The 27,695-nt window shown below is 41.6% G+C and overlaps 1 protein-coding gene and 1 long non-coding RNA gene across 6 annotated transcripts in view; one reads left to right on the forward strand and one right to left on the reverse strand.

Moving 5' to 3' along the window:
- magi3a (membrane associated guanylate kinase, WW and PDZ domain containing 3a) overlaps positions 1 to 27,695 on the reverse strand; it is a 142,695-nt gene that overhangs the window by 67,620 nt on the left and 47,380 nt on the right. For 4 of the 5 annotated variants that reach the window (XM_072278708.1, XM_072278707.1, XM_072278706.1 and 1 more), the window contains exon 2: positions 1,085 to 1,201. In XM_072278708.1, the coding sequence (XP_072134809.1) occupies positions 1,085 to 1,201 (117 nt within the window). Of the gene's footprint in view, positions 1 to 1,084; positions 1,202 to 2,173; positions 2,567 to 27,695 lie in introns of those variants that run through there. The other variant, XM_072278709.1, reaches the window with a different exon arrangement.
- LOC140209995 (uncharacterized) overlaps positions 2,209 to 27,695 on the forward strand; it is a 34,886-nt gene continuing 9,399 nt past the window's right edge. The window contains exons 1-2 of the long non-coding RNA XR_011889119.1: positions 2,209 to 2,858; positions 26,694 to 26,750. This is a non-coding gene — a long non-coding RNA (uncharacterized lncRNA). The remainder of the gene's footprint in view (positions 2,859 to 26,693; positions 26,751 to 27,695) is intronic.

The following is a 27,695-nucleotide window of genomic DNA, read 5'->3' on the forward strand; positions in this document are numbered from 1 at the left end:
CTCATTTTTAAGACAGATATTTGGTTGTGGAATCCCAATTCTGGATTCCACAACAATATTATAGTTTATATCTACCCTTCCATCTAGTGGTTAGCACAATGCTTGCAGTGCCAGCTATCAGACTGAATTCCTGCCATCGTCTGCAAGTACATTCACCCACAACCCCATGGGATTCCTCAGGTGCTCTGGTTTTCATCCCATGTTCCACAAGCACACGGGTTAGGATTGGTAAATCATGGCCATGCTATGTTGCTGCCGGTAGCATGGCAACACTTGTGGACTGTGCCAGCACATCCTCGTGTATTGGTCATTGATGCAAATGAGACATTTCACTGTATATCCCCGTGTCTGTAACAAATAAAGTTAATCTAATCTTCTAAAGTTCAGGAATCAGATTTGGTTTCTCTTGTAAAGGAAAGCAAGATCTTTCTTTCTTCAGAGTAAAAAAAACAGTGATGAGACAGTGCAGATTCAGTGTGACCGTAAATTGAAAAAGCTTTCTATAGAAGGTTGAAAAGTGCACTAGATTATAGTTCATTTACAATATAATGGATCAGTTTTTGAAATATGTTAATTTATGTGGCACCTTTTGTGGCTTCATAGTCAATGAAGTGCTTATGAATTGTAGTCACTGAAGTAACTAAGGAAACACTGCTGACAATTTGCACAAACTCCAAACACTTAATTCACAAAGCAATCCCAATGTCATCTCCCCAGTGATAGTCAGGAGAAAAAAAAATGGCCCATTCATTCCTACTGCTTTCAGTCCATTTACCAAAACTCAATCCACACTAGTATGCTATATACAACCAATGCTGTGTGCTCCAATTCTCTCTAATCACTCATGTGACATCTTACTGAAGGCCTTCTTGTAAGTCCGGATACACCACATCCACTGCTCGTCTTCTTATAGATTACAGGGAGAGAGCAGGGGAATAGTTGAGAAGGATAATAAATCAGCAATGATTTAATGGTGAGCAAACTGGATGAGCTGAACGGTCTAATTCTGATCCAATGCCTTATGGTCTATTCTGCTCATAATCAAAACGAAATCTAATACACCCTCTTCCCCTGGCACACTTACATGGGATGGTTCTCAGGTACAAATTATCCCGGATGACCTGCTGAAGTTGGTGGTCCACTGATCCTTTCTGGAACTGGAGGCTGAGGTAGTGGCGAAGCTCCTTGTTTATTATCCTGCCTGTTTAAAACAAAACATAACTGCCTTAATCTTCCGTTACAATATCATCCATCAGCAGAGCAGACAAAACGGTATAGCAGACAAAGACGGCAATTATTTCCTTCAGTGCAAAATTAAACAGTGCGGTTAATGGATTTCTCACCAAAAGCAATTTATTCTGTTTAAATCAACAAGCAGATTAAAAAAAACTTAATATTTCTGTGAAAGTATTACAATTTAAGTTAGATTTGATTCGATCAGAGGTTGAAGCAACAATAAAATTCCTGTTATGTATTCAATCACGCAGACAGCAGACCAGTCATTCGCTAGAGCAGCTGTACACACCGACACTGAACAGCCCTTTCACAAATAAAAATGATTAACTGTGGTTGGTGGTTGGGGGTGGGGGCGGAATTAAGAAGCCGCTTTAATATGGCACCATTACACTCCAGCCCTGAGCACGGCTACTACTAGGAACAGGTCCACACCCAGAGACCAGTACCGTTAGAACTGTGTACAACCCCAGTTAAATGCGGTAGTAACACAGTCAGAAGAGTATCAGAGCAGAAAAGCGAATGACATTCCTACTTGCTTTGGCCGTACATTAAGCAGATGCACAGACCATTCTGAATATTTTCTCCTAGTCTGCATCTTCTATGTTCCGTCGATCCCATAGAAGACTCACTCACCTCCCCAGCTTTATGTTGGACGTTGACTCAAGATTAAATTTAACCTGGGTCTCTCGGACTCATCTCAATTGAAATTAACTTCGCAGCTTCCCTGAACTGTCCTGCATCCAGTCACTCACAACATGTTCTTCAAAGCTCGGCATGTTAAACCGGGTTTGGATTTAGACATTAGCCAGCGTGCATCTTTTACAAACGCAAATACAATGGACAGCGAGAAGATAAAGTGCTCACTCAGAACCGACCATCATCCAGATAGCAAGCTCTACAAACGGAGTTCCAGGATAGAATAAAACCAGTTTCTTACTTTTCAAGATCCCAGGTTTGCACTCCCCCACTCTAAGTATCCCGGGATCTGGGATTACACAGCAGGGTGCGGACGTCAAGAATGTCAGAGAAGAATTGAAATCCGTTTGGTGACAGGTCTGTCTGTTGAGGCCAGTGAAGCGCCTGAGCATGCGCTGTCAAAAGCGTTATTAAACCTTCTTTGATACGTCTCTCATTCGATGTACCACAGATTCCACCACCGAAATCTGGCGCAAATGCTCGAGAATTTATTTTTCACCTTTGTGGTACTGAAAAGGATTATTAAATCTTCTTTCATACGTCTCTCATTCGATGTACCACAGATTCCACCATCGAAATCTGGCACAAATGATCGAGAATTTATTTTTCACCTTTGTGGTACTGAATAAGTTTTATGCTCGCCAACACCCCCACCGAATTAATATGATGTGCTTAAGATGCTTCACACGTACGCTGCGAACACAAGATGATAGACAGTTAGAACGTGGTTACATCACAGCCTTTGTAACGAACAGCAATGGGGGAACCCCCCTGCGTCATGTGAAAATGTCACGTGGTGCTAAATACGTCCCCTTGATGGACTGAAGGAATGCGATAATTCTTTTCAACTGTAATGAACCAGATTGGATTTCTCCTGCTTTTGGCTAAAATTTGCACTGGACCCTTCAAAGACTGAGATCCCCAAGGTATAGCAATTTGGTTTGCCTGATGTGGCGTTTTCTATTGTATTCAAAAGTATACTTATTAGCAAAGAATGTATAAATTGAGATGTGTTTGCTTACAGGTAGCCAGAAGCAAGAAACCAGAAAGAACCCAATTAAGGAAAAAAATAAAAATACCAACACAAGAGGAAGAAAAAAAACACACAAATCATGCAATTAAGCAGTATTTTATCGCTGATTCCAAATTATTAGACACTCAAGATGAATGTATACGTACTATTAAGTTCCACAGAGAAACGCGACTGATTCGAAATAGTCACATTTAAACGCTAATATTTCTGTAGTATTAGCCACATCAAGTAAATTCTACCCATTTTACAAGATTAAAGATTTGGTGCTCATAATTTCAAAACATACAAATTACTAAAACAAATTAAAATCAAACATGTGTAATCCACTGACTGCATCCCACTGCAGAAAATCATATTTCAAGGAGACAAGGCTCAATCCATAGGGACATGCAGGCTTGTTACAAGCTGCCTAATGCTCGCAGTGAAGCACTTAACTGCTCACATTAGAGACTGGCACCATCTCAATATACATAGAATGTGTGTCAACCATACCACCGATTGGTACTGTTCTCCATTTCTCTCATATTACCAATCCCTACTCACCATTCCAAACCACCCTAAACACATGTTCCATCTGGAAAGGGTCTGCAGCCAATTTTTATTGATCCAGATGTAGTCAGCACCACAACTGGGAGCGAATTAACTCATGTTGCATAGCAGGAGGGCCAGCTGGGATGCTGTAATTCATATCAGCTTCAACCCCAGTCAGGATACTGAGCATTACAAATTGCTCAAAGATTTGCTTCTCCCATATTACCCATACGAAGCATTTATGAGACTAATCATCTATTTACACAACTTCTACTCCCAGCTACTGGATGGGAAAACCATTTTGGCCCAGTGTAAAAGGGAAGTGCTGAGGGCAATGCCCAACTTGGAAGACATCATAGAGTTTTCTTCCATTGCCCTTTGAGCGAAGAGTCAGTTTAGGAGACGCTGTTGAAGTGACCATATGGTCTTATGACCTTGCCAAGCTGCTGCAGCATGTTTTGCAAAAATTACACACTGTGGTACTGACTACATTCTGGGTCAACAAAAAGTTGGCTAAATACTCTATCAAATGGGAATAAGCTCTGCACCTTCAGATGAGGAGCTGTGCTCATTCTAGCAAGCAAAGGAATATTCCAGTAAACTCCTGGCATGTGTCTTTCAACAATGTAAAGTTTACACTGGTCAACGGCAAACCTCTGAGCATCCACAGGATATTTAATGGCAAGTCTTCTTTTATTTAGAGATGCAGCATGGAACAGGTTCTTTGTACTGCCCAGCAAACCACATAGTTATCAGTGGCCTAATCACAGGACAATTTACAATGACCGATTAACTGACTAACCAGTACATCTTTGGACTGTGTGAGGAAACCACAAAACCTGGAAGAAACCCATATGGGTTCAGGGAAGAACATACAAACTCCATACAGACAGGGCTGGAATTGAACTCTGAATGCCAAAATGCACCAAGCTGTAATAAAAGTGTAACGGTAACCACACCCTACCATGGCATCAGTTAGACACCCAGGTGAAGAACTGGAACCCCAAGAAAAATAACATCCTATGATGTTTTAGATTTAACAGCAAATGACAAATGCTTCTAAAAGTGTTAGGATTTCATCCAAGTACAGTCTTGAAACAAACTGATTTAACCTCTGGTCTAACAGTGAAGTACTCTGCCTATGCCACAATGGAATGTCAGCCTAGCCTTCTGCGCTTGGGTCACTGAGTGAGACTCGAGCCCACAATATTCTGGTTCAGAAAGAGTGTTAGACATTGAGCCACAGCTGACATTGAATCCAGAATCATTCATCCCTTCACAACAGGGATAAACTGTGAATCATTCTCAAAGTCAGTCTGTGAAAAGCAGAGCATCTGTTCAAATTAAGCACACCAACTCATCGTGGTTCACATGCTACTACTGTGTCTTTGTGATGCTATACAAATAACTTGGTAATACACACACTTCCCTTTCAGAGTGTCATTGAGATTCACCCAAGGACTCAAACAGGAAGAATGCTTTTGATGTCACATTAAATGATTGGTAACTACGAAAATGAAGTAGTAACGCATATTGCTGGATTTACGCCAGCCGTCTGAAATGTGTTAACTGCCTCAGGCAGAATTCAGGGGCATTCACCCAGTAACAGTGCATAGGCAGAGGTGCACTTACGCCTAAGGAGAAGCTATTGTATGATCACAAGATCAGATTGTTTTAGTGAGTACTAAACAATTTTCTGAAAATGTTTGTAAGGATTTGTTTTTGAAAACAGAAATCACATGTTATGACACTCCCTCCAAATGGAACAATGCCAGAATGCAATTCATTAAATTGTATAACCAGTCAGTCTGGTAAAAAGCTACCAAATACTTGCATGTTACACAATAAATGAGCTAGCAATGTGCAATATTCTTTCATCTTCAGTTTAGCACTCCCACAAGTAAACAAGTCCCCTGTCTGTGGAATGCCATTAAATAAATGCCGTAATAATCCCAGAAACCATCAGGACCATTTATTTCAATTTTGCAAAGAGAAAAACTCCAAGATCCATGCAAATGAGAAAAAAAAGCACAATTCATTTTATTTATTTGTAACTTCCTAACAAAGATTTCTAGCTTTCAGCTTTCAAGTCAAATCTGTATAAACATAAAGGTTTCCATGACTGAATATTTCCAATTAGAACTTTCACTGGAGTAAACTAAACATTAAGCTCACTTCAGCCCAATAGCATTTCTGGAGCAGATTTCAAATTCAAATCATAGATTCAATGTTCGTACTCTTAATACCATTAGTTGTAAAACAAGATTGCAGGTGCTGGAAATCTGGGGAAAACTGAAAAGGCTAGAAATAATGTCTACCAGAATCTGTGGAGACAAAAAAAGTTAACAATCAGGCCCATTAAAATCTTCCTAAAAGCTGTGAACTCCCCTCTGGCTCCCATTTCCAGTGCTAAAAATGAAAATATGCACTGAATCTGTAGTAGATCTGATAGCCTCCACTTGCTTCAGAAGACAACAGGCTCCCAGGAGCTTTAAATTAATTGCTTAAGTGGTTTCCAATGCTTGGGTTTATTAAAAATAATTTGTTAGCTATACTAAACAAGTATGAAAATATATATTATGTGAAAGGATGAATGAAAGGGTTAACACATGAGGAACGTTTGATGTCTATGTGCCTGTACTTGCTGGAGTTTAGAAGAATGAGGGGGATCTCATCAAAACCTAACGAATATTGAAAGGTCTAGATAGAGTGGATGTAGAGAGGATATTTCCTACAGTAGGGGGGTCTAGGACGAGAGGGCACAGCCTCCAAAAAGAAGGACATCCCTCTAGATCAAGGATGAGGAGGAATTTCTTTAGCCAGAGAATCTGTGGAATTCATTACCACAGCAGGCTTTGGAAGCCAAGTCATTATGTATATTTAAAGTGGAGGTTGATGGATTCTTGATTTTTAGATTAGATTAGATTATGAGAACACTCAGTTCTCTTTTATTGTCATTTAGAAATGCATACATGCATTAAGAATTGATACAATGTTTTTCCAGAGTGATATCACAGAAAACAGGACAAACCAAAGACCAACACTGACAGAACCACATAATTTTAACATATAGTTACAGCAGTGCAAAACAATACCATAATTTGAAGAGCAGACCATGGGCACGGTAAAAATAGCCTAAAGGTCCCGAGTTGATCGACTCCCGAGTCCCTGATAGCAGGTGGCAAAAGGGAGAAACTCCCTGCCATAAACCTCCAGGCACCGTCAACTTGCCGATGCCTTGGAAGCAGCCGACCACAGCCGGCACCGAGTCCATCCGTCCGAAAACTTCGAGCCTCCGACAAGCCCCTCTGATACAGCCTCCTGAGCACCATCCTCTGCCGAGCGCCTTCAACCTCACCCCAGCTGCTGAAACACGCAAAGCCGAGGATTCGGGGCCTTCTGCTCCGGAGATTCTGGTCACCACACAGTAGCAGAGGCAGCGAAGCGGGCATTTCAGAAGTTTTCGTGATGTTCCTCTGTACTCTCACGTCCGTCTCCATCAAATCAGAATTGTGCACGATCCCCTACTTGACAGATTACAGATATCAATCACCGGAGAGGCTGCGCACACTGCTGTTGCGTTGCCATCTTCTCCTCCTCCTTAGGAAGAGCATCAAAGGTTACGGGAAGAAGGCAGGAGAATGGGATTGACAAGGATAATAAATTAGCCACGATAGAATAACGAAGCAGAGTTGATGGGCCAAATGGTCCAGTTCTGCTCCTTTGTCTTATAGTCTTATTACAAATTCTCTGAATGTCTGAGACGTGCACAGATATTCAAATTCTTTTGCTAGTCAGAAAGTACTTTCAGTGATTAATTTACCACATGCAAATGTTGGTGGCAAAGTTTAAGCAGGTAGCTTGTTGCATGCTGAGGCAAAACAGATGGAAATGTCCCATGGGGCAGGTGTTGTACACCCTTGGCAATATTCAAGGGAAACTGAATGATAACTTTTATAAATTTCTGTGCACTATTGTCACTACGTTGACTCTCCAATTAAACAGCTTATGAATTGAAATCTTGCAATTGTCTGTAATAATGCAGTTACAAGCTCCAGACAGTAAGCGGCACCATAGAGTAAATCTTCCACTCAGTTTTATACACACATACATAAGATACACACACACACTAGGGCCAGTAATTTTGGCCCAATTAAGTGGCTGCCCCCAATGAACTGAAGTTTCATGGAAATAGTTAAAAAGGTATTAAAAAGAAGACAAACGGAGGGATTCATGGCATTGCACGCTGCTATGTATGGAGTGTCCAGGGTGGGGGGAGAGGGTAACTCCTCTGGTGAAGAGACTTGTGTCCATTCTGGGGTAGCTCACTCACCTTTGTTGCCCACTGGACACTCAGCTCTCACCTGTGGCTCTAAGTAGCTGTTTGCACAGGACAGCAGCCACACCCCAGTCACCAGAGCAGGGAGGCTATGCTACAAATGTACAGTATACTGGTGAGGCTGCACCTGGAGTACTGTATGCAGTTCTGGTCTCTTTACTTCAGGTAGGATATACTGGCTTTGGAGGTGGCGCAGAGGTGGTACACCAGATTGATCCCAGAGATTAAGGGGGTTAAGACTATGAGGAGAGAGTGAGTCGCCTGGAACTGTACTCGCTGGAATTCAGAAGAATGAGAGGGGATCTCAGAAAAATAAAATTATGAGCAGCATAGATAAGATTGAGGCAGAAAAGTTGTTTCCACTGGTAGGTGAGACTAGAACTATGGGACATAGCCTCAATATTCGGGGGAGTAAATCTGGGATGGAGATGAGGAGGAACTGCTTTACCCAGAGAGTGGTGAATCTGTGGAATTCTCTGCCCAACGAAGCAATGGAGGCTACCTCAGTAAATATACTTAAGACGAGGTTGGATAGATTTTTGCATAGTAGGGAAATTAAGGGTTGTGGGGGAAAGGCAGGTGGTGGAGATGAGTCTATGGCCAGATCAGCCATGATCTTATTGAATAGTGGAGCAGGCTCAATGGACCAGAAGGCCTACTCCTGCTCCTATTTCTTGTGTTCTTATGTTACACCACTTTGACACGCGGTTCAAACCGAGTAAGACTAGTCAACAGGCCTCATATCGCAGAGAAATAGGGGCACCTGTCCTAGCATGTGAAGTTAGCTCCAGCAGTCTGGGCAGATGAGATTAATTGTGAATTCCAATAGCCATGACAGCGGTTCTGCAACACAGCGTGGAGAGTGAAAGGCACGATGAGGCACAGAAGTTGTCATGGATATCCACTGCAACCACGAAAGACCTCAGTTTGTGCTCATACCGCTGGACTCAGACTTCCAAGAGAGTGAAGCTGTCGCACTGTAACGGCTTTCCACTTTAAAAACTCTCCCACACCGATTTCACTATCATCAGAAACAACGGACAATCAACACGCTGACTGTAAATGAACAAATTCTAAGAGGGCTAGACTAAGAGTGGTCCACGGGTTTGGTGGGGGGAGGGGAGGAGTAGGTAGTAGGGACAGCTCAGGGCCATCTACCTTGACTGGTAAAAACCAAATTGTTGTTATGGAAACAGCAATGAAGAATACTTCTACATCTTTTTAGATTTTTGGATCATTGCGATCTCTTCTGGGGAAGGTGGGACCTGTACAGATTGGATGGGTTGTACCTGAACTCCAGGGGCAGCAATATCCTTGCAGGTAGGTTTGCTAGCATGGTTCAGGAGGGTTTAAACTAATTTGCAAGGGGGATGGGACCCGGAGCGATAGAGCAGTGGAAGAAGTGCATGGAGTAAAGCCAGATCTAACATATAAAGAGGCTTTGAGGACAGAGAAGCAGAATAAAGGGTGTAAAGGTAGTAAGGTAGAAGGGCTAAAGTGCGTGTACTTCAATGCAAGAAGCATCAGGAATAAAGGTGATGAACTGAGAGCTTGGATACATACATGGAATTATGATGTAGTGGCCATTACAGAGACTTAGCTGGCACCAGGGCAGGAATGGATTCTCAATATTCCTGGATTTCAGTGCTTTAAAAGGGATAGAGAGGGTGGAAAAGGGGAAGCGGGGTGGCATTATTGGTCAGGGATACTATTACGGCTACAGAAAGGGTGGGTAATGTAGCAGGATCCTCTTTTGAGTCAGTATGGGTAGAAGTCAGGAACAGGAAGGGAGCAGTTACTCTACTGGGAGTATTCTATAGGCCCCCTGGTAGCAGCAGAAATATCGAGGAGCAGATTGGGAGGCAGAATTTGGAAAGGTGCAAAAATAACAGGGTTATCATGGGTGACTAACTTCCCTAATATTGATCAGCACCTCATTAGTTCCAAGGGTTTAGATGGGGCAGTGTTTGTTAATTGTGTCCAGGACGGATTCCTGTCATGGTATGTTGACAGGCTGACTAGGGGGAATACCATACTAGATCTAATATTAGGAAATGAACCGGGTCAGGTCACAGATCTCTCAGTGGGTGAGCATCTGGGGGACACTGACCACCACTCCCTGGTCTTTAGCATTATCATGCAAAAGGACAGAATCAGAGAGGGCAGGAAAATTTTTAATTGGGGAAGGGCAAATTATGAGGCTATAAGGCTAGAACTTGCGGGTGCAAATTGGGATGATGCTTTTGCAGGGAAATGTATTATGGAAATGTGGTCGATGTTTAGGGATCTCTTGCAGGATGTTAGGGATAAATTTGTCCCGGTGAGGAAGATAAAGAATGGTAGGGTGAAAGAACCATGGGTGACAAGTGAGGTGGAAAATCTAGTCAGGTGGAAGAAGGCAGCATACATGAGGCTTAGGAAGCAAAGATCAGATGGGTCTATTGAGGAATATAGGGTAGCAAGAAAGGAGCTTAAGAAGGGGGCATGAGAAGGCCTTGGTGAGTAGGGTAAAGGAAAACACCAAGGCATTCCTCAATTATGTGAAGAACAAAAGGATGACAGGAGTGCAGGTAGGACCAATTAGAGATAAAGGTGGGAAGATGTGCCTGGAGGCCGTGGAAGTGACTGAGGTCCTCAATGAATACTTCTCTTCGGTATTCCCCAATGAGAGGGAACTTGATGATGGTGAGGACAATATGAGTGAGGTTGATGTTCTGGAGCATGTTGGTATTAAGGGAGAAGTGGTGTTGGAGTTGTTAAAATACATTAGGATGGATAAGTCCCTAGGGCCTGACGGAATATTCCCCAGGCTGCTCCACGAGGCGAGGGAAGAGATTGCTGAACCTCTGGCTAGGATCATTATGTCCTCGTTGTCCACAGGAATGGTACTGGAGGATTGGAGGGAGGCGAAAGTTGTCCCCTTGTTCAAAAAAAGGTAGTAGGGATAGTCCGAGTAATTATAGACCAGTGAGCTTTAAGTCTGTGGTGGGAAAGCTGTTGGAAAAGTTTCTTAGAGATAGGATCTATGGGCATTTAAGGAATCATGGTCTGATCAGGAACAGTCAGCATGGCTTTGTGAAGGGCAGATCGTGTCTAACAAGCCTGATAGAGTTCTTTGAGGAGGTGACCAGGCATATAGATGAGGGTAGTGCAGTGCATGTGATCTACATGGATTTTAGTAAGGCATTTGACAAGGTTCCACATGGTGGGCTTATTCAGAAAGTCAGAAGGCATGGGATCCAGGGAAGTTTGGCCAGGTGGATTCAGAATTGGCTTGCCTGCAGAAAGCAGAGGATCGTGGTGGAGAGAATACATTCGGATTGGAGGGTTGTGACTAGTGGTGTCCCACAAGAATCAGTTCTGGGACCTCTACTTTTCGTGATTTTTATTAACGACCTGGATGTGGGGGTAGAAGGGTGGGTTGGCAAGTTTGCAGATGACACAAGCTGTTGTGGATAGTGTGGAGGATTGTCAAAGATTGCAGAGACATTGATAGGATGCAGAAGTGGGTTGAGAAGCGGCTGATGGAGTTCAACCTGGAGAAGTGTGAGGTGGTACACTTTGGAAGGACAAACTCCAAGGCAGAGTATAAAGTAAGTGGCAGGATACTTGGAAGTGTGGACGAGCAGAGGGATCTGGGGGTACATGTCCACAGATCCCTGAAAGTTGCCTCACAGGTGGATAGGGTAGTTAAGAAAGCTTATGGGGTGTCAGCTTTCATAAGTCGAGGGATAGAGTTTAAGAGTCACGATGTAATGGTGCAGCTCTATAAAACTTTGGTTAGGCCACAGTTGGAGTACTGTGTCCAGTTCTGGTCACCTCACTATAGGAAGGATGTGGAAGCATTGGAAAGGGTACAGAGGAGATTTACCAGGATGCTGCCTGGTTTAGAGAGTATGCATTATGATCAGAGATTAAGGGAGCTAGGGATTTACTCTTTGGAGAGAAGAAAGATGAGAGGAGACATGATAGAGGTGTACAAGATAATAAGAGGAATAGATGGAGTTGATAGCCAGCGCCTCTTCCCCAGGGCACCACTGCTCAATACAAGAGGACATGGCTTTAAGGTAAGGGGTGAGAAGTTCAAGGGGGATATTAGAGGAAGGTTTTTTACTCAGAGAGTGGTTGGTGTGTGGAATGCACTGCCTGAGTCAGTGGTGGAGGCAGATACACTAGTGAAATTTAAGAGACTACTAGACAGGTATATGGAGGAATTTAAGGTGGGGGTTATATAGGAGGCAGGGTTTAAGGGTTGGCACAACATTGTGGGCTGAAGGGCCTGTACTGTGCTGTACTATTCTATGTTCTATCTGAGTGTGATGATATTCTTGAGTCTACCCAGGACTCGCATGCCTGACAGTAGTGGAAACCAAAGGGAAGCTAATAGCATAATGATGGAGGACCTTCATTGCTGCCCTAATTGCCAGAGTAACTAGCAATAAACAAAAAGGAATAAAATCAGCGCAGACATCAAGTGCAGATAACGGACTGCCTTCATACAATGTTCTCAACAACTCAAAATCTTCATTTTCATTGTAACATTCAAGATTGCATACCTCCCAACTTGAATTAGTGAAATAGTTTCATTTTTACTCACAGCCACTACCAGCATCTCCAAGCATGGATGGTTGAAAGCACAGAGACCAAAACAGTTTTGAATTATATTACTGCTTATTTCTTGCCAACTATCAGTGACAAAATCAGTGCTTTTTGAACAGAAATACATACAAAGGCTGCTATTTAAAAACTGTTCACTTTTAGCAGTGTAGTGTTTAATGGCTACGCAAGCTCAAGACTGCCTCTAGTTTAAAAACTGGCCGGAACCTGTCCCAATTATGTGGCATAGGAAATCTCAGCTACTTTCTTGAATAGTTTTTGTTCTTTAAGAATTGTCCCCAATAAGTAGCAACGCCAATGAACCAATTAACCAGAATCCAGTGTGTGCGTGTATATATGTATGTGTTTTGGGCCTCTTATCTAAGAAAGAATGTCCTGACATTAGAGAGGGTTCAGAGGAGATTCATGAGAATGATTCCAGAAATGAAAGAGTTATCATATGAGCAGTGATTGAAGGCTCTGGGCCTGTACTTGCTGGAATTTAGAAGAATGCAGGGGAGGTCTCACTGAAACCTTTTGAATATTGGATGACCTAGATTAAGTGGATGTGAAGAGGACTGTTTCCTTTGGCGGGGAAGTCTATGTCCAGAAGGCACAGTCTCAAAATAGAGGGACATCCATGTAGAAGGGATGAGGAGGAATTTCTTTAGCCATAGTGTGGTGAATCTGATGAACTCATTGCCACAGGCAGCTATGGAGGCCAGGTCACTAGGTGCATTTAAGGCAGAAGTTGAAAGGTTCTTGGTTATTGGGAATTGAAACGTTATGGGGAGAAGGCAGAAGAATTGGGGTGAGAGGGAAATGAATCAGCTATGATGAAATGGTGGAGCAGACTCGAAGGGCCAAATGGCCTCGTTCTGCTCCTATGCCTTATGGTCATTCGGGCTTGGAGATGCCAGAAATGACTGGAAGTGAAAATGAAGATTTGGAGGGTCCAATCGTCAAAAGCATCATATGAAGGCAATTCATTACCTGCACTAGGTAGGTGTCTGCACTGATTTTGCTCATTTACAGTTAAAAGAACATAGCACGGATGAATTTATCCACAAGTATTAGGAGCTAATAGTTTTATAGTACTGTAGTAGTATTAGGTATCTAAATTGTTCTGTTTTCATTTAAATAATTTGTTCCTCTGTTAAACAGTACTATCTTCTTTAAAATGCACTTTTTTAAAACTACTCCCATGAAACTGGGCCTAATATGAGCAGCCGCTTAATTGGGTCAAAATATCCTGACCCCAATGTGTCCCAAATAACATGAATCTCCTAAGTTACATAATTCCATCAATAAGAGATGGATTGGTAACTTTAAAAAAAAAGTAAGAGACAATCCGTTGGCTCAACTCCATCCTTTCAATAGCTATAAGCAGTTGAAAGTAGGTATCAGGTTTAAACGGGAGGAGAGTCAGTGTGCTCCCATCAATTCAGGCTCGAGTTAACCCACTATTCACAGTCTGAAACTAATCACCACTTGCCAGGGATATCTGCAATGAAGAACAAATCCATTACCTTCTGACTCAGAATTACTGCTGAGCGAAGGATCAGCTGCCTTTGCAATGGGCATGATTCCAAGTAGAGAGAATGGTGCAAGGCAGAGCCAATAGGGCTGCACATCCAGCTGTGATATTAGTTGAGGGAAAAGTATTTAAATGTCAAAAAATGTAGATGACAGCAGGCGGAGAAAATGAGAATATATATCCATTTAAGAGTTAATATGATGGGCAAAGATCAAATCCACCTTTGCATGTTTGGCAATACCATAGGGTTTAATAAAGCAGGGGTGGGTTTCACAAAGAACTGGAGCCATGCCAGAAGAACTGATTCATGCGTAAAGTTCAAGAACAATACAGCTTAGTCTTCAGAAACACTTGGTAACAGAATTAAAAATACATAAAATTATAGGTTTCTGCATTCACCATTGCAAACCTTTCATTTCCATGCATCACTCATGCAGCTGTTTACAAACCAGAATTTGTTCCTTTTAAGGACTAAAAATGTTTACCTTTTGGGTTTGAAACAGTTACCGATTCCAAGAACATGACATGTAAAGACAGTCATACAGCACAAAACAAACAGACCCTTCAGCCCGATGGGCCACGCTGAACAAGATGCTGCAAATTAGTGGATGCCACATGCTAATGAACAGCACAAGATCCATCTATACAAGTAGAAATGACAATTTAATTGACCAGTGAACAGAACTTTTGAACCATAGTGAAGGTTACAAGATAATATAGATGAAATGGGAAAGTGGGCAAGAAAATGGCAGAAATAAATTTAACAAAGTCAAAGTCATATTTATTACAAATGTATACCTTGAGATTCATTTTCTTGCAGGCATTTACAGGAAAATAAAGGAATACAACAGAATTTACTATACATGAACAAAGTCAACCAATATGCAAAAGGCAAATTGTGTGTGTGTGTATATATATATATATATATATATATATATATATATATATACACACATAAATATATATAAAATATAATACTGGGAATATAAATTGTAAGGTCTTTGAAAGTGGGTCTAGGTTGAAGAATCAGTTCAGAGTTGTGGTGAGTGAAGTTATCCATGTCAGTTCAGGAGCCTGAAGGCTGCAGGATAGTAGATGTTCCTGAACCTAGTGACTTTGGACCTAAAGCTTCTGTTCCTCTTGCCCAATAGTAGTAATGAGAAGAGAGCATGGCCTGGATGGAGGGGGCTTTTGATGATGGATGCTGCTTTCTTGTGGCAGCGCTCTGTGTAAGCACGCTCAATGGTGGTGGGGAGGGCTTCACTGTATTCACTTTCCATAAAGTCTTCTGTTCCCAGGCACTGGAGTTTCCATAGCAGGCTATGAAGTAACCAGTTAGGATACTCTCTGCTGTGCACCTATAGAAGTCTGTTGAAGAATCTGGTGACATGCCAAAGCTATGAAAACTTGTAAGTAGAGGTGATGTTGTGCCTTCTTTGTGATGGCAATTATATGGCGGAAGTTCAAAGTGATGCATTTTGGAAAGTTAAACCAGGGAAGGTCAGTAAATGAAAATTCTCTAGGGAGTATTGTGAATAGGCAATACTGCTGGGGTACAAGTACATACTTCCCTGAAACACAGACAGGGTGGTAAAGGTGGCATATGACAAGTTTGCTTCATTGGCCGAGGCACTGAACACAAGAGTTAAGAAGTCATACGACCATTTCACAAAACATTCGTTAGGCCACAGTTGGAGTATTGTATGCAATTCTGGTCAGCAGATTACAGGAAGGACATATTAAGCTAGAGAGGGTGCAGAAAAGATTCACAAGAATGTTACTTGGATTGGAGCTCTTGAGTTTTCAGAGAGATTGGATAAATCAGTTCTGTTTTTGCTGAAGGAGGGCATGAGGTCACAGGAAAGATATATGTAAAATTATTAGACGCATAGATGGGGTAGATAGCAATGCGTTTCCTAAGGTAGACCTGTCTAAAGTTGAGGGTAAAGTTTGAGATACAAAGGGGATCAAAAGTTAGATCTTTCCAAAGAAGGAGGGGCGGCATAGTTGTGTAATAGTTAGGGTAAAGCTTTTTGCTGGCGCTCATCAAGGTTCAATTTCTGCTGCCCTCTGCAAGGAGTTTGCATGTTCTCCCTATGACTGTGTGGGTTTCCTCTAGGTCCTCCAGTTTCTTCCCACATTCCAAAGTATAGGTTAGTAAGTTGTGGACATGCCACATTGGCACTGAAAGCACGGCAATGTTCGTGGGCTGCCCCCTGCATATCCTCGGACTAAGTTGGCCGTTGACACAAACCTGGTTCGATGTACACATGACAAATAAAGTTATCTTATTTTAATAGCAAACCTGCAAAGGCATCTTGATAAGTACTGTACTTGAATGACCAGAGCATAATGGCATATGGAATAAATGCAGGCAAATGGGAATGGATGGGCCACATTGATGTGGTGGGCCAAAGGTACAACTACAGTTGGGGGAAGGAGGGCCGGAGGAATTATGACGTTTTGGATTGAAAACGTGCATCGAGACATCAATAAAAGCATCAAGTCACTTGGACAAATGGAGTCCCTTTTCCCAATTTAAAACACACTTGTTAACCCACTTTTCCAGTTCTGCTGCAGGGTCATTTGAAATGTCAATTATTTTTTTCCCCTCCACAGATCCTGCCTGACCAGCCATTTCTAGCAACATTTCCATTTCAGATTCCAGTAGTAGTAGGATTTTTGTGTATTTTTAGTATTGCATAATGTGAGTGTAATCAAAATATACAGTGGTTATACTGTCCAGCCCAAATCTGGTGTAATATGAACAGTATTTATTTTATTATGTAATGTACTGGAACCAGTTCAGAAAAGCTTTGCTGAATTGATAAAATAAATGTAATTCACTATCTGACTATTTAGAAACCTCTCTGCTTCAGCACTTGCCTTACCACGTTTGATGCCTTCGTTTTCCACTCACCCTGCTTCCCATGACTAGAAATTAATACTGTAAGATTTAAATAAAACTGAAATTAAAGGTGCTCATTAATAAAAGTGACTACTACTACTACGTTGACTCAGGCCTGGGGGCCGGCGTCGGGCACAGTGACTGACTCTCCACTTCTCCCTCTCCCTCAGTGTGTTCAGTTCATCTACATTAGCTGCACCACTGTCTTCTAGGAGCGTGTTGACCATAGTCTTGGGAGGGCACCCAGAGTTCATCCTCCCATGCTTGGGCTCCCATATGATGACTAGGCTGGCAGGTTGCTTGGGGTGACATAGACAGTGCCCCACTAGCTGCAATCTTCTTGCCTCGATTTTAGTGGTGAGCATCAGTAGGTTGTTATAAAGCTCGACGTTCGTCGTGTGCTGTTGCCAACTCACGTCAAGAGCCATCCGGAGCATTCGTGTATAGCAACCATCTAGAGACTAGGTGAGTGTCTACGTCTCGCATCCATACGTGAGAATGGACTCAATGACTGCTATGAAAATCCTCTTTTTAAGCCCTCTGGTCAGGTTTGACTTCCAGATTTCCTTCATGTCGTTCCTAGCCCTCCACGCCAGCGCCTTCCGTATCTTTATGTCCTTCTCCAAACTTATCATTCTTGACCCGAGGTACTTGTAGTCAAAGACTTTCTTAATGGTATCATTCTCAACGGTCTTGAGCGTACCTTCGTCACAGTTAAACGCCATGTACTCTGTCTTTTTAGCGTTTAGGTGAAGTGCAACTTTAAAAATGACAATGTTCTGAAAAATCTGCCAGCCTGACACCAAAGTCATATGTATGCCAGATTTTACTGTATCTAGAAAGGTCAGGCTGAAGTAAAGTGTGGGTAGAATATCTATACATATGCTGAAGATCAGTGGGAGGTGACTTGATTGAAACACGGAACACCGAGGAGCTTTGAAAGAGAAGGCGCTGAGGATGTTTCTTCTTTGGGAAAATCTGAAACCAGGGGTTACATTTTTAAGAGTAAGTGTCCATTTAAGGTTGACAAGATAGATTTAACTATGCCTGTCTTGGGAACTCTTCAGGGAGCAGTTGGAATATTCTTGAAGGGAGAATTGGTTAGATCTTTGATAAACACTGGGTTGAAAGATTACTAGAGGAATGCAGAGTTGAGGTTACAGTCAGATCAGCCCTCATCTTTATTGGATGGTGAAAATGGTTTGAGACACTGAGTGGCATGTTCCTGTTCTGAACTCCTACCTTCATATTCAAACTAATTGCAGCATTTCCTTTGATTATACCTCAAAAACCTTCATGGTTGTAAAATTAAATGTCCTAAAATGCATTATCACCACCTGAGGCAGACTGCAAAAGGCATTGGTTAATCTGCCAATCTCCAAATAGCTCACACATTTCAGTCCAGAAATGAAGAGCAAGCTTGCTGGCCCCAGTGCAGCATCAGTAGACTCGTGGGGTGGCACAGTAGCTCTGAAAGCGCAACAGATTTACAGCGCCTGCAATCACCGAGCAGGGTTTGATTCCTGCTGCTGTCTGTAATGAGTTTGCACGTTCTCCCTGTGGCCTCATGGATTTCTTCTGATTGCTGCGGTTTCCTCCCTCATTCCAAAGATGCACTGGTTAGCAAGCTGCGGGCATGCTACGTTGGCACCAGAAGCATGGCGATACATGCAAGCTATCTCCAGCACAACGCTTGCTGATTTAATGCAAATGACACATTTCACTGTAAGTGCTGAAGTACACGTGAAAAATAACATTAATCTCCGCTTTTTGTGCTGAAAGGAATTTTATAGATGTATTGAAACCAGGCAGAGATGATCCCTTGCACCCAACCTCTGTTTGGTTGGCTATGGATTCAAACACTTCCAGAAAAATCTGAGACTTACTTTTGGAAACTGCATCGCATGTACCCAACCTTTTTGAAGCATTATCTTCTTGTGTTACACTACCTTCTTATTGTGCAAACCAGATATAGTGATGGACTGGATGTTGCAAAGAGACCAACTATATTTACTGCTTGGTAAAACTGGTCCTAAACACCACTAATGACATTAGGGAGTAACAGCCCTAAAAGACATTTCATTTCTAACTTCAAATGTTTTTGTATGAACACAGTTTACCCTCTATTTTCAACAGTCAAAAATCTCCTTGGACATCTCTCATCCGGAAAAGGTACGCTACAGGAATCTTTATAGTATTGGCAATATTCTGTACTGTGCACTCACATTAAGAGATGTACAGGTTTGATGCACCATTACCCAGGGAACCCTGAAGCCAGCCAAATGACTTGGGACCTTAAATGTGCAACACTCTTGTTGCCATGGTAATGGTGGTGTTTAAATTAACAGCTGCAGTAACCATCTGCCAATCTTCAAATCCAACTAAACCCCAAAGCTGGTCAGAGAAGCACAGGTCAGGAAACAAGAAGCTTTGGCAGTCAGTAAATAAGAATCTTTCCCAATCAAATACAAGGGCAGCTTTCAAGACAAACAGAAAATCCTGAAAATTTTATTTTAAAAAATGCAATTGTGGTTCAACAGCCAAATTGTACAGACTCTCACAAACAACAATGCACTGATGTGATTTGACCATATGTGTTAAAATTTGGCCAGGTCACAAATGTAAACCCTATTTTTTTAAAAAAAAGTAGGATCTTTTGTAGTCAAAGAGGATCTCAGGTTGAAGTTGTATCTATAGTCACTACCTCTTAGCACTGATATTACATGAAGATTATAGGATCACCAGATGGAGGCACACCAGAATCAGATACAAGATGACTACTCACCAAAGAGTTATTCCTTTCCACAGAAATCCCCTCCCAACCACTGAGCACATCTAAGTGCTGTCATAAGTAGGAGATCCCCACCACCCAGGCCATCCTCTCTTTTCGCTGCTGCCATCAAAGATAAGAGAGCTTCAGGACTCACATCACCAGGTTCAAGAACAAACACTATCCTTTTACCATTTGCTCTTGAATTAAGGGAATAACTAGTCTCAACTTCACAAGCCCCTTCACTGAAATGGTCCCACAGCCAATAATCTCATTTTCAAGGACTATCTCACGTTCTTGTTATTTATTGCTATTTATTTATATTTGCATAGTTTGTTGTCTTCTACACCCTAGTTGATCTTTCACTGATCCTGTTATAATTACTATTCTACAGATTTGCTAAGTACGCCCACAAGAAAATGAATCGCAGTTTTATTTAGTGACATATGAACTTTGATAATAAAAAATTACTTTGAACTTTGAAATTCCCTGGTGTCCCTTCCCCTACACTTTTTCCCCATGGTCCACTCTTCTTTAAGATTCCTTCTTCAGCCCTCCACTTATCATCTCACAGTTTCTCACTTCATTCCCCCTCCTCCACTCTCCACTACTAACCTTCCCCTGCACCTGGATTTCCCTTATAAACGTTTTTGTACTCCTTCCCCCCCCCCCCCCGCCACCGCCACACCATATTATTCTCTGCTCTTTTTCCAGTACTGATGAAGGATTTTGGATTGAAATGTCAACCGTTTATTTCTTTTCAAAATGCTGCCTGACCTGCCGAGTTGCTCCAGTATTTTGTATGCATTACTCCGGAATTCCAGCAGTAGCAGAATGTGTTTATATTGCTACAATATCTGAAGCTAGCTGTCCATTGCAATGATCATGGAACTCTCACCCCATATTTGACACAAAAGCCTGGTTGTAGAACACGGTCAAGTCAACTGTAATAGCACCTGCCCTTTCTAAAGCTGAAGAACATGCTACATTTTACCTTGAGTAAAACTTCCTCATTCACAAGGGTGAGGAATCCAGCTCCACCTTCCCATGGGCCAGTCAGCCATCCAAAAAAAACATTTCACAGATACAAAGCTGGCCAATGTAACTGTTTACAGCAGCTGGGAGCTACATATGGGATGCCATACATGCTGGAACAGGGTAGGAGAGAGCGAACAAGTTTTTTTTTAAAAATGTTATGCATACACAATTTCAGAGAGGAAAAACAATTACGAAAGGATTGAACACAGCACAAAAAGCCACCTGTACATCAGTATACAACATAATATAAGCAATTTCATACCCTTAATCACATTCTGTCCTATTTTTCTTTCTCCCTTATGTACTTGGCTAATTTTCCCATAAAAGTAATTACCTCAAATATTCTTTGTATTTGCATGCCCACATTGAAAAACTCCCTGGATTCTTCAACTCTTTACAGATTTATCTTAAAGGCCCTAATCGTGAGAGACCCTGCAAAATGGGAACATCTATCTCTTTTTTGTTACTTGAAATGTACAAACGTAGTTGCTCTACAATTTCTACAAAACAGAACAGTACAGCACAGGAATAGGCCCTACAGTCCATGATAACCATGATGCCAATTTAAATCCCGTAGGACATCCACAACAGTATAGCACAGCAACACACCCTTCAGCCTCTAATGTTTTGCCAAACTAATTAAACTAGTAATGAAATGCCCAACGATATCCACACTTCTATTTCTTGCACATTCATATGCCTATTTAAGAGCCTCTTGAATGCCTTTATTGAGTCTGCCTCCACCACTACACCAGACAGCACATTCCAGGCAGCCATTACTTTAAAACAGGGGTTCCCAACCTGGAGTCTATAGACTCCTGGTTAATGGTAGGAATCCATGGTATAAAAATGGTTAGGGACCCTTGCTGTAAAATAAATTTGCTCTGCACATATCCTTCAAACTTATCCCCACTCAATATGTTATCTGGTATTAGACATTATAACCATAGGTACAAGGTACTACACTCTATTCTATCCATGCATCTCATAATCCTGCCAAGGACTTTTCATGGTCTCTCCTGAACTTCTAATTCCCTCAAGTCCTTTTCTGACTTGCTTGTAATCCTCAAGGACTCCAGCTGATACTAGCTTCCTAAACCGTTTTCAAGACCCTAATGTGTTTCTTTCCTTCTTGACATCCACGATTCTCTTACACACCCTCCACATGTCAGATGTGGATTTGCCCTAAACAGCTCTTCTCAATTAACTCTCCCTAGTTCTTGCCTAATACTCACATAATTTGCCCTGCTCCAATTTAACACTGCTGCAAACGATTGCACCCTTCTTATTTTTGAGTTCTTCCCATAAAGGGTCAGTGAATGAGCCATTTACAACACCCACTTGTACTTGGCATTGCCATCCTGTGGAAAAATATTCTATCCCATGCCTCTCAACTTTATGTATTTCAGTCAAGTCAGCCCTCAGCCTCTGACACTTTAAAGAAAACAATCCAAATTTTTTCCAAACTCTCCTCGTAGTTAATAAACTTTAATCCAGGCAACATCCTGATGAAGCTCTTCTGCACCTTCACCAAAATCCAAATCCGTCTTGTAATGTGGTGACTTGAATTGCACACTATACAGGCGTCCCCCGTTTTTCGAATGTTCACTTTACGAAACCTCACTGTTACGAAAGACCTACATTAGTTACCTGTTTTCACTAACAGAAGGTGTTTTCACTGTTATGAAAAAAGGCAGTGCACGGAAAAGGCAGCCGCTCCTCCCCCGGATTCAGAATGGCATTCTCACCGACATTGCTTAAACACGTGCCTGTGAGCAGCCGTTAGCAAGATGAGTTCTAAGGTATTGGGAAAGCCGAAAAGAGCTCGTAAGGGTGTTACACTTAGCGTAAAACTAGACATAATTAAGCGTATTGATCGTGGTGAACGAAGTAAGGACAAAGTGAGTTTGGCTTGTGGAAGTTGACGAAGATGATGTTGAAGAGGTTTTGGTATCCCATGACCAAGAACTGATAGATGAAGAGTTGATGCAATTGGAAGAGGAAAGGATAACAATCGAAACCAAATGCAGTAGTGAACAGACCGAAAGTGAAGTCGTCCAGGAACTGAACGTGAAGCAACTGCGTGAGATTTTCACTGCAATGATAAAGTACAACTTTAATTTTGAAAGGGTACGTCAGTTTAGGGCATATTTGCAAGATGGTTTGAGTGCTTACAAAGAACTGTATGATAGAAAAGTGCGCGAGGCTAAGCAGTCAAGCAAGCCTTCAGAACGACGAACCTCAACCTGTGACATCGAAGCGGGCAGACATAGAAGAAGATGACCTGCCTGCCCTGATCGACGATGAGATGACACCCCAATGTCCCACCACCCCAACCCCTGGGCCGCAGACAGATACTGATCCGCAGAGAATGCAGCGGTAGCCGGGAGGCACCCAGTATATCTTTAAGAAAAAAAGCCGAAATAAACAAGCTAATTAATTAGGTGCCGCCCGGCACGTAAATGTCAGCCCAGATCAAAGGCGATTGCCGATTGCATCGCCTTTGATCTGGGCCGATATTTACGTGCCAGGTGGCACCTAATTAATTAGCTTGTTTACTTCGGATTTTTCTTAAGGATGCGCTGTGTGCATCCCGGCTACCGCTGAACGCTTCACGGATCGGTATCGGTTCACTGCCCGGAGGGTGGGGACCACTGCACCACCCCAGCCTCCGACGACTCAGCCTAACACACCATCAGTGTGCTCAGCGCTGTCCCAATTCCAGTAAGTGAAACTACACTGTACATACATTATTTCTACTTTATATCGGCTATGTATTTTTACGTGTTATTTGGTATGATTTGGCAGCTTCATAGCTTAAAGGTTACTGGAGAGCGCTTGCGCCGTGTTTCTGCCGAGAGCGCTTGCGTGAGATTTTCGCTACGGAGAACAGTGCAGGCAATGATTGTGGAAAAGTATTTCTACTTTATATAGGTTGTGTATTCATCATATCATTCTTGCTTTTACTATATGTTACTGTTATTGTAGGTTTTATGTGTTACTTGGCATGATTTGGTAGATTATTTCTGGGTCTGCGAACGCTCACAAATTTTTCCCATATAAATTAATGGTAATTGCTTCTTCGCTTTACAACATTCCGGCTTACGAACCATTTCATAGGAACGCTCTACCTTTCGGATAGCAGGGAAAACCTGTACTCCAAATATGGCCACTGCAACATTTTCTGCAGCTGCACGACTTCCTGACTTTTAAGCTCAACACCCTGACTGATGAATGAATGCAAGATGACCACCCTATTGCAGTGCCACAGTGAGGAGAGAAGGATATTGCGGTTCTCATGATGTGAAATACTTGTTCCTGTTCATGTCTACATGTCATAGCTTAGCTTCACAGGTAAAATCAGTTACTGTTGAAGTGGAACAGGCCAAGTCAGTAAGCACGATAGGCCCACAGCTAGATTTGCAATCAACAACTGGGAAACTCAATTTAATCCATTATGGTGGAATCCAGTGAACTCTATACTTATCAGGGTTCCCATAATTTGATTATTTAGTGCATTAAACATCTACCCACTATACATGTGATAAGCAATTATACAGGTTGAAAGACACTGCCATTGTCACCAGTTTGTAGACTGCAGCTTTCGCCTCAGTCTTTCACTGGTTCCTGTATTGTGCACTCAAATCAACTCTGCTGAACCTGAAGAGAACTTATTATTGACAGCATTTAAATATCTTAACCTGCTTGATATGACTAGCACTTTCTAATTGGTGTGCCTTAAAACAAACTGCATATCACAATGGAAAACACTGGTTAGCATGCAACACAAAGTGCAGAATGCTGGTGAGACGACTGCCTCATCTGTTACACTCAAAAACAGAAAACTGCCAAGGGAAGCAGAGTACCTCATGGATTACTATATATTTGGGAGCCTCAATTACCCTACTAATACAATCACCACTGGTCACCCAGTACGTATCCAAGTGTATGCCATTTGAAATGCAAGCAGACCTATTATCCAAATCAAACTCCTCTCACATCACTTTCAAAGACATCCTTACAATGCTTCTATTTTTAATGATGATTTTATTTTGTCAAATTACCCACAGAATTGTGTTCAGGACATTTCAGTACAATGACAATCATATCTACACTCACAAGAAATGAGTAATAGGCCATGTTGCTTCTCAAACCACTTCTGCTTAATGTGATCATTGTTGAACTTCCATAAACTACAAACCATACACTCTCCATAATCCACAATTCTACTGGTCTTTATATGTATTCATCAAGTCAGTATCCACATCGCTTTTGGAATAGTAAACTCCAACAATGCTCCAAGAGGAAAATGTCTTTTTTTTTAAAAAAATGATCAATCTCTCAACTTGAGTCAGACCCCTTATTATGAATAAATACATGAGCCAAGGAAAGGCAGCTTTATAAGACAGTTGCCGAGAATGTTAAATTAAGATCACTCACTCTTCCAAGCTCAAAGACTGTAGAAGGCAGGATACAAATCTCTCATTTCATTATCTTGCCATCTTTTTATTTTCTTTCCAGAGATGCAAAAAGTCCAATTAAAACATTAATTGTTGCACTTGAATAGGATGGCATACACTTGCTTTATTGGTTAGAGCACTGAGTATAACAATTGGGAAGTTATGTTGTGCTGTATAAAATTTGGTTAGGCCAGATCTGCACTGAGGAGCAATCGGATAGAAGTATACAAAATTGAGGTGCACAGAAGGGGTTATAGTCTTTTTCTCTCAGGGTGGACATGTCAAATTCTTAAGGGCAAAGCAAAACTCTACTGGTCTTATTTCCAAATGTACACATTGAGCCTGCATCCACACTCCTTTAGGAATAGAAAATTCCAACACTCACAACAGAAAAATGATATTTTCTACAAAAGAAGAATCACTTGGTGTCTGAGTCTTAATCAGGGCTAAGTTTAAATAAGATTTATAAGGCAAGTTGCTTTATTTAAAAACGGTAATAGGTGCTTGGACTGAGCTACCAAAGGAGTTGTGGATGTAGATACATTAGTAACATTTAAGAGGCATTTACACAGGCACATGAACAGGCATCGGATGGAGGGATGTGTAGGCAGATGGGGCAAGTTTAAAAATTAGCTTTATGGTTAACACAGATATCATGGGCCAAAGAACCTGTTCCTGTTTCGTGGTACAGATAACAAATTCAGAAACTTCCCACACCACTCAGAGGATTAAGTTCACTGGGCGGGTGATATAATGCACTGTTTTGTAATGGGTGGTATAATTCTACTGAAGTAAAAATTTATAATCCATTAGGAATTTGAACTATTCTCATTAATAAAAACCACCATGCTTGATTGCAGTCATAGATGAGTCAGTACACTTAGTGAGAATTAACCTGAACACTAGGTACCACAATACATAGAAATGGCCCCGCAGGCACACAGCACGAATCCAGAATTACCACAGCTTTAGTGTGACCAGTTATGAAAATTTTTCTATTGGCCACAAAGGCTAGTAATAATCACCTGGATAGAGCCTCAAAAGGAAACAAGATATACTTAAATGTAATAACAAAATGGCAGAAATATTAATTACTGCTTCAGTATTAACCAGAAAGATTAGCATGGCAAAAAAAAACGACATCTAAAGTAGGAAAAAAGGAGATAATAAATAAATTAATCAGAGAGAAAATCAGAAGGAACTGCATTTGACCATACTAACAGTAAATGAGGCACTATCGAGAAGAGGCATTAAAACAAGGAATAGGAGTAGAAAATTAAATAACTAATGTTGTTCCTTTAAAAGGGGGATAACACAAAAATCAAGGAACTACAAATCGATCATCTTAATGTCAGTGGTTGGAAAGATAATGGAATCATTATTCAAAGGTACAACAAAAAGCAACTAGAAACTTAAAATATCATAGAGAATAGTCATTAAAAAAATCTGTTCTAAAGAGAGCATCACTAGGTTGAAATCCCCAGCCTGCTGATTCAGAGGGAAGCGCATTACCACCAAGCAATTATTTCAATGTTTTTGCTTCTTTCAGCATTACAAATAACTGGTGTGCCTTTAAAGAAGAATGCAGATCATCAAGGGAAAAATGGTAAGTGCAGAATGGCAATGGAATGAATGCTTAATAAATACTACTACTACGTCGACTCAGGCCTAGGGAACTGGTGTCAGGCAAATTGTAACATTAAACCCAGAAGCGTCAAACGAAAAGTATAAGAAAATGCTGGAATCAGCATGGGCAAGTCAGGCAGCAACTGTGTAAATGAAACAATTAGCACTTCACATCAAAAATAGTTAATTAGAACTAAGAAAATGAGAAATGTTGGAGTATGGAGGAGGGTAGAATAAGGCAAAGGCAATACAACTGTTATGGAAAGGACAGGGTTTACCAGGCCTCCTGGTACATTGCATATGAAGGTAGCAAAATCAAACATGTTAGAGCTGGAAAATATCCTGCTTTAACTTGAAATCAAAGGAAAACAATGATACCTTGATGACTGCTTTAATGATGCTTCCTACACTCCAGCCTGGTTTCATCACTTTCTGACAATTGTCAGTCTGCTTTCACTGTTACACAGTCTAACTGACATTTTTGTTTGCTTCTCATTCGCTCTTTCTTCATCTCAGGGAGCAGGTTAGTGACAGTATCAGTTACAAACCCACACATATCTTGACTACACTTCCTCTACTACCCTTCTTCCAGGCAGAACTTAATTCCATTCTCCCAGTTCCTTAGTCTCCACTGTGTTTGCTTTGATGACAAAACTTCTCACATGGGTGCCTTGGATGTCCTCCTTTTCTCCCCCTCAACTGGCTTTTGTCTTCCCAGGTGCTTCCTTACACAAGTGCATTTTCAGCAACTGGAGATTCTTTTGTCTTCATGCAAGAATAACTAACTGCTGAAGAGAGCTGCGCTGCTGTATCAAAAAATTTACCTCCAACATAAGGATCATTAGATATGTCCTAGTGCACTCCAGGTGGCTTCTGCTACACATGCGCAGAGCGCTAGAACAATAGAGTTTTTACTAAGTCATGT

This window comes from Mobula birostris, chromosome 14, assembly GCF_030028105.1.
Source record: "Mobula birostris isolate sMobBir1 chromosome 14, sMobBir1.hap1, whole genome shotgun sequence".
Taxonomy (NCBI): Eukaryota; Metazoa; Chordata; class Chondrichthyes; order Myliobatiformes; family Myliobatidae; genus Mobula; species Mobula birostris.